The sequence below is a fragment of the Cucurbita pepo genome, chromosome 2 (assembly GCF_057944985.1).
Source record: "Cucurbita pepo subsp. pepo isolate OVF chromosome 2, ASM5794498v1, whole genome shotgun sequence".
In the NCBI taxonomy this organism is placed as follows: domain Eukaryota; kingdom Viridiplantae; phylum Streptophyta; class Magnoliopsida; order Cucurbitales; family Cucurbitaceae; genus Cucurbita; species Cucurbita pepo.
The window spans coordinates 13,701,879-13,714,818 of NC_141799.1; the positions used below are offsets into that span (position 1 = coordinate 13,701,879).

At 36.4% G+C, this 12,940-nt stretch overlaps 1 protein-coding gene and 2 long non-coding RNA genes across 3 annotated transcripts; all 3 read right to left on the reverse strand.

The window, feature by feature from the left end:
* Nucleotides 1–467: 467 nt before the first annotated feature.
* LOC111787488 (uncharacterized) lies at nt 468–1,119 on the reverse strand. The gene is made up of 2 exons (XR_002813990.2): nt 1,012–1,119; nt 468–923 (listed from the first exon to the last, which is right to left on the reverse strand). It is a non-coding gene; the product is annotated as an uncharacterized LOC111787488 (long non-coding RNA).
* A 4,531-nt stretch (nt 1,120–5,650) lies between these two features.
* Nucleotides 5,651–7,136, reverse strand: LOC147793724 (uncharacterized). Its single transcript, XR_015420068.1, has 3 exons — nt 6,836–7,136; nt 6,671–6,749; nt 5,651–5,818 (listed from the first exon to the last, which is right to left on the reverse strand). It is a non-coding gene; the product is annotated as an uncharacterized LOC147793724 (long non-coding RNA).
* Nucleotides 7,137–7,596: 460 nt separating this feature from the next.
* Nucleotides 7,597–9,709, reverse strand: LOC111787486 (alpha carbonic anhydrase 7-like). The gene is made up of 6 exons (XM_023667460.2): nt 9,556–9,709; nt 9,102–9,319; nt 8,320–8,529; nt 8,063–8,227; nt 7,916–7,969; nt 7,597–7,830 (listed from the first exon to the last, which is right to left on the reverse strand). The coding sequence occupies exons 1-6, from the start codon at nt 9,641–9,643 to the stop codon at nt 7,759–7,761; spliced, it is 807 nt and encodes a 268-aa protein (XP_023523228.2). The 5' UTR covers nt 9,644–9,709; the 3' UTR covers nt 7,597–7,758.
* Nucleotides 9,710–12,940: the final 3,231 nt, after the last annotated feature.

Sequence of the window (12,940 nt, forward strand, 5' to 3'; positions counted from 1 at the left end):
TTGTTCTCTTTAGGATTTTCCTTTCGGGCTTCCCCTCAAAGCTTCAAAACGCGTCGGCTTACTCGCCTTTATAAAGGGTGTTTTATTCTCTTCCCCAACTACTGTGGGACATCACATAAACCTAACCCAATTCATCAACCATAATTTTTTTTTGGTGGGTTGTTTCGAGTTGTTTTAAATAAATTTATGTATATACAATTGTATCCTAAGAAAAAAATGTATTTTTAAGCTTAACAATAAATTCGATGCGAAATTCTATTCCCGAAAATTATAAATACTTATTTTCGTCAATCTTTGGTTGTGTGCACGTTCATATCCAATTTTTAGGAGAGAAAAAATGAACGATTATCTTGTTCCATCAATCTCTCATTAAGATCTAATCGAACCCCAAATACGAGAGAGCTCGAAGAACGAAAAGAATAGAGATATAAAGTAATGTATAGCCTATAAAACAACTCTATAAACCATAACGTAAATACACATGGTGTGCATGCATCCTTCATTATTAACCTACAAATATATATTACATACCAAACATCCTCGTTAGATACCATCTTTCTAAGCCAACCCTAGCCAGCCAGAAAAATGGGTATTAAACTTATACAAAACATGAACAAAACATACATGCATAAACAAACATATACATATACATATATATATATATATATATATATATATATATTGAGAAAAGAAGCACTATTCCCTTGTCTCCTTTCTGTTGCTCCAACAATTATAGTCACTTCTATAGCATCCATGGTGATTGTATTCATTAGTTTCATAGTGCTTTTTGGGTTCCAAGTTTTGGTGATCATCCCTTTGTTGTTGCAACTTCAAGTGCCTTCCATCAGCAACAAACAAAGTGTTGATAATCATGAACAACATCACTACGCCAACCGCTACACGTCTCATCTTCATCTTCTCAGCTGCAAAAAAGAATCACACAAAGTTTAAAGCTTTATGGGTTTTGCATGAATTGTAATCAAAAGAAGGGGAAAACAATGAATAATTTACTATTTTGAAGGATGCCTTTGAGAGTGAATGTTTGTGTTGATGAAGGAAGGAGTGTTTGTATTGCTTTATATGAGTTGTTTTTAGTGGCAAAGGTTAAGTGGGTCGGCCACAAATCTTAGGAGTTGTCTTTTGAAATTGATTTGAATGATTGAGTTGAGAAAATTTTGTGTTTTTCATCTGTGTGTTCATAGTTGAGTTCCTGTGAAATTACCCATCCCGGAAATTCTACATTGTTGTTTTGATCTTTGTTCATCACAATTGGGTTTAAATGGGAGACCATAGATTTAGAATTTGTCTTTTGTAACGACCCAGATCCACCGCTAGCAGATATTGTCTCTTTGGGCTTTCCCTTTCGGGCTTCTCCTCAAAGCTGTAAAACGCGTGTGAGGAAGGTTTCCATACCCCTTATAAATGGTGTATTGTTCTCCTCCCCAACCAATGTGGGAGGTCACAATCCATCCCTCTTTGGGGCCCAGCGTCCTTACTGGCACACTGCCTCGTGTCTACCCCCTTCAGGGAACAGCGAGAAGGCTGGCACATCGTCTGGTGTCTAGCTCTGCTACCATTTGTAACGGCTCAGATCCACCGCTAATAGATATTGTCCTCATTGGACTTTCCCTCAAGGCTTTAAAACGCGTATGCTAGAGGAAGGTTCCATGCCCTTATAAATGGTATTTTGTTCTCCTCCCAAACCAATGTGGGAGGTCACACTCCACTCCTCTTGGGGGCCAGCGTCCTTACTGGCACATCGCCTCGTGTCTACCCCCCTTCGGAGAACAGCGAAAAGGGTGTCTAGCTCTGATACCATTTGTAACGGCCCAGATCCACCGTCAGTAGATATTGTTCTCTTTGGGCTTTCACTCAAGGCTTTTAAAACGCGTCTAGAGGAAGGTTTCCACACTCTTATAAATGGTGTTTTGTTCTCCTCCCCAACCAAGGTGGGACATCACATTTGTGCATTGTGATTCCAACATTCCTGGTAGGAACTAGGAAGATGTTCCATGATTACTGTGACATCTGAGTAAATGAGGAGTACATGAATAAACAGATATCACATTTGGATGAGAGTGATTAGAGAATAGGATGGTTAAGAAAGACAAAAAAAAAAAAAAAAAAAATTGAAAGCCACTACCTATATCAACAAGGTGCACTTTCCTTTTCCGTGGCTTAATCATGAGAATTCTATAGTTAAGCGTGTTTTGCTCAAAGTAATTTTATGTTGGGCGACCTCCTGAAAATTTTTCTAAGACTTGTGTTATGCTAGCAATGAGCATTTTTCTTTTTGAGTGACTCAATTACACGAACTTCAAAATTAAGTGTGCTTAGTTTGAGCACTAATCTCGTAGAGGGATAAGTCGAGCAAATTAACTTCCAAATATCAAAACCCGATAACTTGCGATAAACAAAAAAAGACATATGATCACTCAAATACAAGAAAGAAACACGATTTTCCTCTCAAAATAACACGATGTTACACCAATGAACTCACTTACTCAATCGAATCGAGGTAAGTGATAAACAAGTGACAATAATTTGAACACTTACTAATCCTATGAAAAGAATGGTATAAATGTAGGGGGTAATGTCGTGATTAAAGTGAAAGGATGTCGGAGGTGCGTCCAACATGGTTGTCGTGCATCATCGTTGGCTACAATGATAGGCGCTATTAAGAGAGGGAAGCAAACGTGGGGTGCCAAATCATTATTGGTCACCCAATTAACTCTAATGGATTTGATATCAATGCCACTATAAATAGGGAAATTCAGGTACAAACCCTAAACCCTAAACCACCTCTCCTTTCCTCATCAGGTTTTGCTCTCTAATGCCATGTGTTGGGACAAAAATAATACACCAAGGGTCGAGTAAACACGGGAGATGATAAGATTCCTCGAACTCGAGTTACAATCTAATCCTACAAAACTTTATATCTGTTAGGACCCGCACATCATGATATAAATTGTAACGATCCATGCCCAGGAGTAGGAATTTGGATTCAGCACTTGATCACGTTACTTACTCTTTACTTCTTAAGAGTGAAGACTATTCTCACCGACCAACATGAGTCATTCCAGCATACTTTGTTCTCACTCACATGCATTCTAGGAAAATTCATCGGGAGGTCACCTAACATAGAATTGCTCCAAATATAGCACGTTTAACCATGAAACTCTTATGATTGAGCTACCGAAAAGAACAGTATAACTTGTCGAGGTTTATCGAGTCCTTTATCGTTCATAAAAGTTATTTAAATTGAGTCGTTACTCATGTTGTGATGACACTTTCTCAGATAATCTTTTTAGCATTGAAAAGTGTAGAGTCGATATCTCATCCATAAGAGTCGATGAAAAGAGGATGCTTCTTTTTCCAAAGTTGAAGACACGTCTAGCTGGTTAGTGGTTTTTGAAATTTGCTCAAGTTGACATATTGGTTGACTTCATAAAGTCTTAAAAAAGAACAACTTTGATCAATTGCTTTCAAGATGATATGTCCTAAGATATAATATCATAGCCTACGATATTGACATTTCTCAACTATTTTTGTAACAACTCAAGTTCATCGCTAGTAGATATTGTTCGCTTTGGCTCGTTACGTATCGTTGTCAGCCTCACGATTTACGCGTCTGTTAGGGAGAGGTTTTCACACCCTTATAAGAAATGTTTTGTTCCCCTCTTTAACCGATGTGGGATCTCGCTTACACACCGCTAATGTCTGGCTCTGATACCATTTGTAAACAGCCCAAGCTTACCGTTAACGGATATTGTCCATTTATCGACGTCAACCTCACGATTTTAAAATGTGTCTGTTAGGGAGAGATTTCCATATTCTTACAAAGTGTTTCGTTCTTCTCTTCAATCGATGTGAGATCACCGTCTACTTTATTTAAATTCTAAAAAAGAGAGCAATAGAATTATGTAGAAAATATTCCAAGATTCAAATAATTGTGGGTTTTAGAGTGATGTGTGGTATTTTCCACTGAATGAGGCAGCCTTAAGTGGGGTGTCTGTACACTTTCAAAAAGGAATTACCTTTTGATATCATTCTACGAGTAAATGTGATACACATAAATGAATCAAGACAACATTCGAACGAGAGCAATCATTAGAATATGGTAGTCAAAATTTGTTTCGGTTACTCAGAGCAATCCACATCTCTTCTAGGACACCAATGGTTAGCGTGTTCTCATTCCCTGGCAGCTGCTGCTCGAGTTTATTGGCCAGTCGTCCGACCCTTGTATGCGACGTCCCTTCAATTAGCACGGTCGAGCTGATCAGCACATAACTTTGTTCTATTGAGCTGGTGGACTGTTTATATAGCACATAACTGGCCATTCTTAATTGGGGTTTTTTGTTCTTCATCAAATCAGGCAAAGATTAAGTGGGTTGCCCCAAATTCTTAAAGAAATATTTTAAAATGGATTGAAATGATGAACATGAAGAATAGTTGTATCATTTTTGGTGAAATAGAAGGCTTAGGGTTAAAGTTGAGTACACTTGGTTAGCTCGGTAGTGTTGAGCACAGGTGGTTGCCTTGTAACGATCATGGTCTATGACATCTGGAATATCTTGGTAGGGCTATCAAAATCTAAGCCACATTATGGTTTAGGGCGAGTGGCTATTGAAGAGGTGCAAAGTGCTTTAATGAGTGCCTATGTATTAAGGAATGATCCATGTTAGTCGAGTTTTAGCATGCATCGAGTGTTCTTAACCTTTTTCCAATGACCGTAAAATGAGATAAGTTTTTTCGATGTGATTCGTGTCATTGTGAGTTCTTAACCTTTCTCAACATTTCTTTAACGATGCTGGGGAGAGGTGTGAAATTCTCGATAGGATATGTTTTGTAGACGCTTAGTGTCGAACGTGTGAGATCTCACATTGGTTGAAGAGGAGAACCAAACATTCCTTGTAAGGATGTGAAAACGTTTCTTTAGTAGATGTGTTTTAAAATCGTGAGGCTGACGGCGATACGTAATGGGTCAAAGCGAACAATATCTGCTAGCGGTGAGTTTGAGCTGTTACGAATGGTATCAGAGTCAGATAACGGACGATATGTTAGTGAGGAAGTTGGGTCCCCAAGGGGAGTGGATTGTGAGATACTACATCAGTTGGAGAGGGGAACGAATCATTGCTTGCAAATGTGTGAAAATCTCTCCTTAGGAGACACGTTTTAAAACTGTGAGGCTGACGGCGATATGTAACGTGACAAAACAGACAATATTTGCTAGCGGTGGGTTTAGGGTTTTGCCCACACATTTTGGGCTTCTATCCACGGGTTCTCAAATCCTTGTTTAGCTACAAATCTAGCACTATAACAACATATAGATCCATTTTGGCTTACATTTTGTTAAAAAAAAACTCATTTACAACCAATGACATTCACGAGGGAAACGAACTGATATCCATTTTGGCTTATCGACCGATTGCTGCAATGTTACACTCGAGTAAAAAACAAAGTATATGAATGAATTCATCCCATTTGAACGAGAGTGATCCTGTGTCACGACTCAATTTTCGAAGCTTCGAAACTCGAATTGTGACCCACGAGAAGAAATTGAAAAGAAAAGAAAAAAAAAATAAAGAATTTAAAAGAAAAGAAAGAAATAATAAAAGATGCAATTCCATTAAAGACTTAAAATCGAGGAAAGAGAAGTTAAATTTCAAATAATATAAAAGGATTACAAATTTTAAAATAGGAAATACAAATATGAAAGGAATACACAAAGACTCCAAAAGACCAAAAAAGGACGGAGGTTCCGGAATGACCCGTGTGACCGTACAGCTCTCGAACGCTCCTCCACCTCGACCGACACCTGAAAAAAAAAAAGTAGAAAGAAATGAGTATAAAAATTATACTCAATAAGTCACCTACTTGTAGGCTCTCATCGCATCTAATCTTAACAGAATTCTCACAGTCTTCTAATTGGCTCAAGGACGTCAGGTTCTAGTTTTAGTCTCTTTGGGGCTCGCCCCTCGGAACTTGCTCTTTGGAGCTTCACTGGTTCTCCATCCTTTCATTTGATACCCAAGTGTTCCTTATGCTAAGCTGGACTGACCGGTATCTCTCTACGAGGCGCTACCTCTACATGGCTAATTGAGACTACATGGTATTTTGCCTAGGGGTGTGCTGAATACCTCCTAAGCCCATAATAGTCCTCTTGGGGGGCGCGACCCAACCCGTTCCCATGCAACTAATGGGGTATACTACGTGAGGACACATTTCCCATGCGAAACGGCTAGGAGCAGTAAGAACTGATCAGGACCTCTAGTCCACCCACGAAACTATAGACATCGTTCGGTCAACTGGTAGTCTAAGAACACTCATAAGGTATTTCTTTGCCGTGATAATCTGTGCTTACTCAATGGGGCGATGACCTCCATCATGCACTCGGAAAGAAGAGTTTACACTCAACGGGGCGATGTCATCCCTCAAGTACCCGAAACGTGGAGTTCACTATTTCAACATGAATTGAACATATGCATATAGCGGAAGCTTAAAGCATACAAGCAACACCCAGATAATTCACCAAATACGCTCATAACAATCAATCTGCCTAATCTCATTCATGGATAGCTAATCTAAGCCAAATGTACTAGCATGCATGCAATTCAAGCGAATGCTACAAGTATTTCTTCCTCTTCCTAAATACCTGGTGGTGACTTACTTGGTTGACGTGTGCCCCTTCGCTAGCGTTTCCATGCTCGTAAGGTGTCCAAAAATACTGATTTTCTCCAATTAGGTCCCTATTCGCATAAAAACATCGTTAGAATTGGAATCGGGGCAGAAATCGGGCAAACAGAAGTTGGACGGACGGAAAACAGAAACTCACGCGCTCCCACGTGCCGCCACACGTCCTCACGCGCCCAGACAAAGTCTAGTCGCAGGTGTCACACGCAGGTCGGATTCTACAGTCGCGGTTCATTGGGCCGGTTTGACACATGACTTGCCGAAATTTTTTCTCTCTCCTCCGTTCTTGAAAATCGGCTCGGATCTTTGCCTTCGGACCAGAATTCCGGCTAATTTCCTCCATGAATCTTGTGCAGAATTCCTCTAGATGAACATATCAAAATTTCAGACCTTGATTCACAACGGAGAGTTCTAGATTTGAGAAAAACCATCAAGATCTTACCTTGCCGATTTTCTCAATCTCTTGACAAAGAATGGGACTCTGAACGCCAACATCTTCTTCTTCCTTCCAAGAAGAAGTCCTTGTCATTAGATCGTGGCTAGCAGCGACTTCCAGCTGTGGTCCGATAAGTTTTCAAATGATTCTTTCTTTCTTCTCTCTAGGTTTTCTCTCTACTCTCTCTTCCTCCCTTTTCCTCTTTTCTCACACAATTGCGAGAATTTTGGACCGCTAGAAGGGAAAAATTACCTATTTGCCCCTTTGTAACTTTAATTTTTTTTTTCTTTTTCTTTTTTTCCTCGAGTGCTACATCTCGATGATAGGATGACAGGGAATTTTTAAAGGAGCGGAAAGTTACTATCTTCAATAACTTCTAGGTTTAAACAATTGGCTACCAATTCAAATCGATTAATGTATGATAACCATTCATATCATAATCAACTCAAATAAGTTAACATCAAAAATTTAATACAACAAGAATTCTTTTATTATTGAGTTTATTATAAATTTCATAACATGTGTTAACATATAAAAAAATAAAGATATGGCATGATAGCCATGGTGTTTGGAATGAAAAATACAATAAATATTTATTCCATGTAGTAGTTGCAATCAATTCTCCTCCATTAGTTTTTTATTCGTAGTTGAATCTTTCGATCATTGAGAGGTTGCAGAGGTCTTGCATTAGTGTCCGAATCCTACATATATAAACGATACATTAGACAAAATCCAAAGAACAAAAAAAAAAAAAAACATTATCGTATGAAAAACAATCACACTTACATCATGAACAGCCACACGAAGCAACTTCACTTGTTCCGGTGCAACCGTCCTAATCTGAAAAATATACGATAGTGATCATTTAACCATAGAAAATACAATTCCGAGTAAAATTGAGATCAAAGACGTAGAAGTTGAATTAAAAAATACCTCTCTCACTATCGTCCAAAGGACATTTTGAGAACACGGAGGAACGGTAAGAGAGCCGATATACCGATAATATAAACTGCTTTGCATCTTCAACAACGATGGATCGATCACATTCAATTTATCGTATTCCCTTGAATTCGATATATCTTCCAAATACTCTTCCAACTAAAAATACAAAAAGGAAATGAGTTCCAAAGACAAACATGTAGAAGAACAAACCCTAATTTTGAAACAATAGTTAAGGTTTTGAGGGTTACTTTGGACAAGAAATGGTCTGGTCGTCCGATGTTGTAGAGAAGTCCAATGACAGCAACTTTTCCAGTTCGGCTTTGGTGCACCAAATGAGCTTCTAAGGCAAACCTTCTTCCATTGATGGTGTGCTCAGAGGGTGAGTGCCAATGACATTGTCTTAGAAAGTATCGAGTTCCATTGACATTTATAGATCCAGCTCCACCACTCCATTTCAGCTGCAACCATCACAACAAGTAGTTCAAATTAGGTTAAATTACATAAAGCTTTAACGTATCATTCTCGAGGTATAAAATTAGATCAAATTAGTGTTCGATCTTTATGTTCATGGGTTGGGTCGGGTCGGACTGAGACATATTCAATCCAACCTAAACATAAATTTTTTGGGTTGGTGTGGTTCGAGTTGTTCGAGTCATTAACCAACCCAATTTATAAAAAATTTTATTTATTCAAACCAAACCCAACTCAGATCGAACGAATAAGGTTGGATTGATCAGGGTTTAATATATCTAAGCCAAAAATCAATCGTTACCCTCTCCAACCGACGTAGGATCTCATAATCCACCGGGCCAGCGTTTTCGCGGGCACACCGCCCCTGATGTCTAACTCTGATATCATTTGTAACATCAAAGCTCACAGATAGCATATATTGTGTCTCTAGGCTTTCTCTTATGGATTTCCCCTCAAGATTTTAAAACCCATCTACTAGGAGAGGTTTCCACACTCTTATAAGAAACGTTTCGTTTCCCTCTCAAACGACATGGGACTTCATTAATATTATTTTGGTTACCATGATATCATGACCTCTGTTCTTGAGAGTTGCATTGGAGGGTTTATAGTCGATCTTGAGGTTGGTAAAATGGGACACAATTCGGACTCTCTTATGCAACAAATCAATAGGAGATTGCATCAACCCAGTCTTACAGCCATGCCATTCTCGTTTAAGCTCTCCCCAATGAGTAGGTCCTCTATCTCCTTCAGCGTCATAATCAAACTCCTTCTGATCTTCTGCTCCCAATCAAAACAACAAAACAAAATATATCAACGACGTCATGAACTCATGTATTTATAGAAGTAATATGTACAGATATGATCTATTCAATCATAGATTCTCCTTGATTTATAGTAACAAACAAGTAAATCAGTAGATTGTCTTACTATGTACAGATATGATCTATTCTACGTTTAACGAACATAAACACGAAGAAATAGAGAAATAAAAGATGATTAAATGGGTTCCCTACCAACTTCTTGACACATTACAGGCCATGAAACCAGAAGAAACGCACATAAAAATGAGCCAAAAATGACGTGAAATGGGAGCTTCACCATCTTTAAAACCTTTGGGTTCTTCTTTAGCTAAGCAATTTGGGTGTGGTTTGTGGTGATTTTAGAACAAAAATTAGGTATTTATAAGCATCAAACATACAAATTTGAAGCTTCTTTGTTTCTTCCTTCGTCTATTTCAACTTAAGTTTGAAAAAAATGGAGAATGCCAATGAATTCTTCCCAATCTCATCTCCATACATAATTAATGGATATTGGAAACAAAATGTTGGCGTACACTTTCTTTTACAACTTCATAGGTGGCCCATTCCCGCTCGTATTTAATAAATCTGTCAACTTTCGAAAATGAAATATAATAAACCAATCTAACGTACGTAATGACTCATGCCCAAGATTCGAACTACGTTACTTAACAATTCTTCGAGCATGTTCTGTCTTCACTCACATACCTCCTAAGAAAATCATAGAGTTCTTATGATAGAGCCACTTGTCACAATCGCACTTTTAATGACAGCGGACTTACGATTGTGCGACACTCACTTTCCAACGACAAGTGAGTTAAGCCAATTCGTTCTTACGTCGCCTACGACCAAGCGACGTATGCTCGAGCCTCTGGCCTCGATTTTAAGAGAAGGTTTTAGAAAACGAGGGCAGAGAGAGATTTTTTAAAGAAACGTTATATAAACAAGTAAGAGAGAAATAATGGCTTACAGTATATAACCTTGAGTAGGGATTGAAATAGAATGTGCACCTTGTTGGTATAAGTAGTTTTTAATGTCTTTTTTAGTAATTCTATTCTCAAGATTGCTTTTATTTGAATGTGGTATCAGTTCATTCATGTCTCATCCTTTACTCCGATATCACAAACTCCATAATATTAGAAAATAAAACATGGGATGTCATTAAAACCTTAAAAAAAAAAAAAAAAAAAAAAAACGGAATAAGTAAGGTCATTACCTGAAATGAGTAGATCTGAAAGCTCGTGAGACCCTGGTTCATCACCATATCTATAACCTCGTTAGTCTGAACACCTTTGTCACATGTCTCGTAAGTTTATGCATCATCTAAAACGAAAAACAAAAAGAAAATCGAAAAGGAATGAATATTAATTTTAAAATACTTGTTTTTATGTTTGAAATTGAAAATATTTAATAAAATTTGCAATCATTATCAAAGAATTTAAAATGTGTTGGAGTTGGGTCCATACTCTAATTTTGATTATCAAATAATTCTCAATATAAATTAATTACATCATAGTAATATAAATTTCCAAGAAATTTCCTCCTCCATACAAATTGCCCAATACGTCACCATCTCTCTCAATGACTATTTGTTTGGTGAAAACATAAACTATAATTTTTATTTATTTATTTATTTATTTATTTATTTATTTATTTATTGAATTTCGATCGTTCACGAAACTTATTTTAAGATCAAATAAATGTCTTAATTTTTTTATAATAAGATACTCGAGTGTTTTAGATACCTCGATAGGTTTTTATGATTTTTTTGTGTTCGAGGACATTCTCTAATGACATTTTTGTCCTTCGTTTTTTAATTCTTATTAATTAATTTCTCTAATTTTATTTTATATTAAAAATTAATTTAAGTAACCAATTTGAGCATTTCTCAATGAATAAGATACTAATTATTTTGTGTAGAATTTCGCTACGTAGCAATTGCCTCGAAATTGCCATCTCCACATATCTCCCCCTCCATCACTCTCCTTCTCTCTCATTTTCTCTCTATCATTTTCACCGTGTTTCCACCCTCTTTCTCATCTCCACGAATTTTAAATGACAAAAACTATCCTCACAGACCAACACGAGTCCTTCTAACATATTTTCTTCACTCATATTCATGTTAAGGAAAATTTCGAGTGTAATTCAAAATTGTTCCAAGTAATGCATGTTTAAGCATTAAATTTCTGTGATTGAGTCACTGAGATGAAACGTGGACCTTGTTAGTGATAGGTACTGACTTTATATCTTTGAAGCCTTTTTTAGTTTTCATACTCTCAAGATCGCTCTCATTCAAATGTGGTATCAGTTTATTCATGTATGCCTCTTTTACTCGAGCGTCGCATCAAAACACTTGATAACTCAAAAAATTCGATCAACCCAACTTGAGTCGTATGGTTTGAATTTTATTACAAAATTAATTGGATTGGATTGAGTTCAAATAATGAACCGTTTATACGTTGAGTTGGTTTATAGGTTTCCCTACCACTAGATTAAGTTAAACCAAAAAATATATATATATAATATGTTATAATCATTTTTTATTCTTTATTCTCCGAAGAACTCTTAAAAATAATTTTTTTTAATATATTATATATATTTAAATTGAGTTGTAAATCTTAATTAAATGTTTGAAAATTAATCCATAAATATTTTACGGACTAACATTTTACTTTTATTAAAAAAAACAAAAATGAAAATAAACATTTAATAAACCAATTAAACAAAAAAAAATTATTGTTGGTTTTGGTTGAAAAAAAAAACCAGGCAACCGAAACAATTAGATTGGGTCTAAAAATATCTTAACCAAACTCGACTCAACCCAAGAACATTCTTAAAATTCATGAAAATCGCCTCTTAAACAAAGAAATGAGAAAAAAAGATAGATTTCCATAGAAAAATGTAGTATTAATCATATAAAATTGATTACTCAAACTCTTTAATTAATTAATTTTAACGTTAACGGTATGTCACTTCACTATAGAATCGAAGTTGCACTCTTATGTACGGTAGGATAATTTGTGTCTATGAATATAATTATTACAGGTAAGTCAGCCATTATTTTAAGTTATTCGTAATTACAATTAGGTTTAAAGTTCGTGTTATCATTTTAGTATCACAAATTCTCGAGTGAAAATTTAAATCATTTAAAAAAATTAATCACATTATAAGCCCGTTTAATATATTAAACAAGCTCACGGTTTTAAAACGCGTCTACTGATGTAGGATCTCACATGTTCAGTTAGCTTAAATACTCTAGTTTAGATAGAACTATCCATTGACGGATTTTTTGGGTAGTAAATTTTAATTTTAAATTTATTAATCTTTATCAACTTGTTTAAGTCAACTGATCATATATTTTCAAAAAAAATATAACTTCTTGCGTTTATGATATTTATACCTTATTAAACACCATTGCTAGTCTTTAGGTGTCTAGGTTTTAAATCTATAGCAATTTAAATTGCTTATGTTCCAACGTTGTTGGACAATTGAAGTGGACTTTGGGAGAGCATGGATTCATTTTAACAACTCGTGAACCTAACGGCGATACGTAACATATCAAAGCGGATAATATTAGTTAGCGGTGGACTTGAGGTGTTAC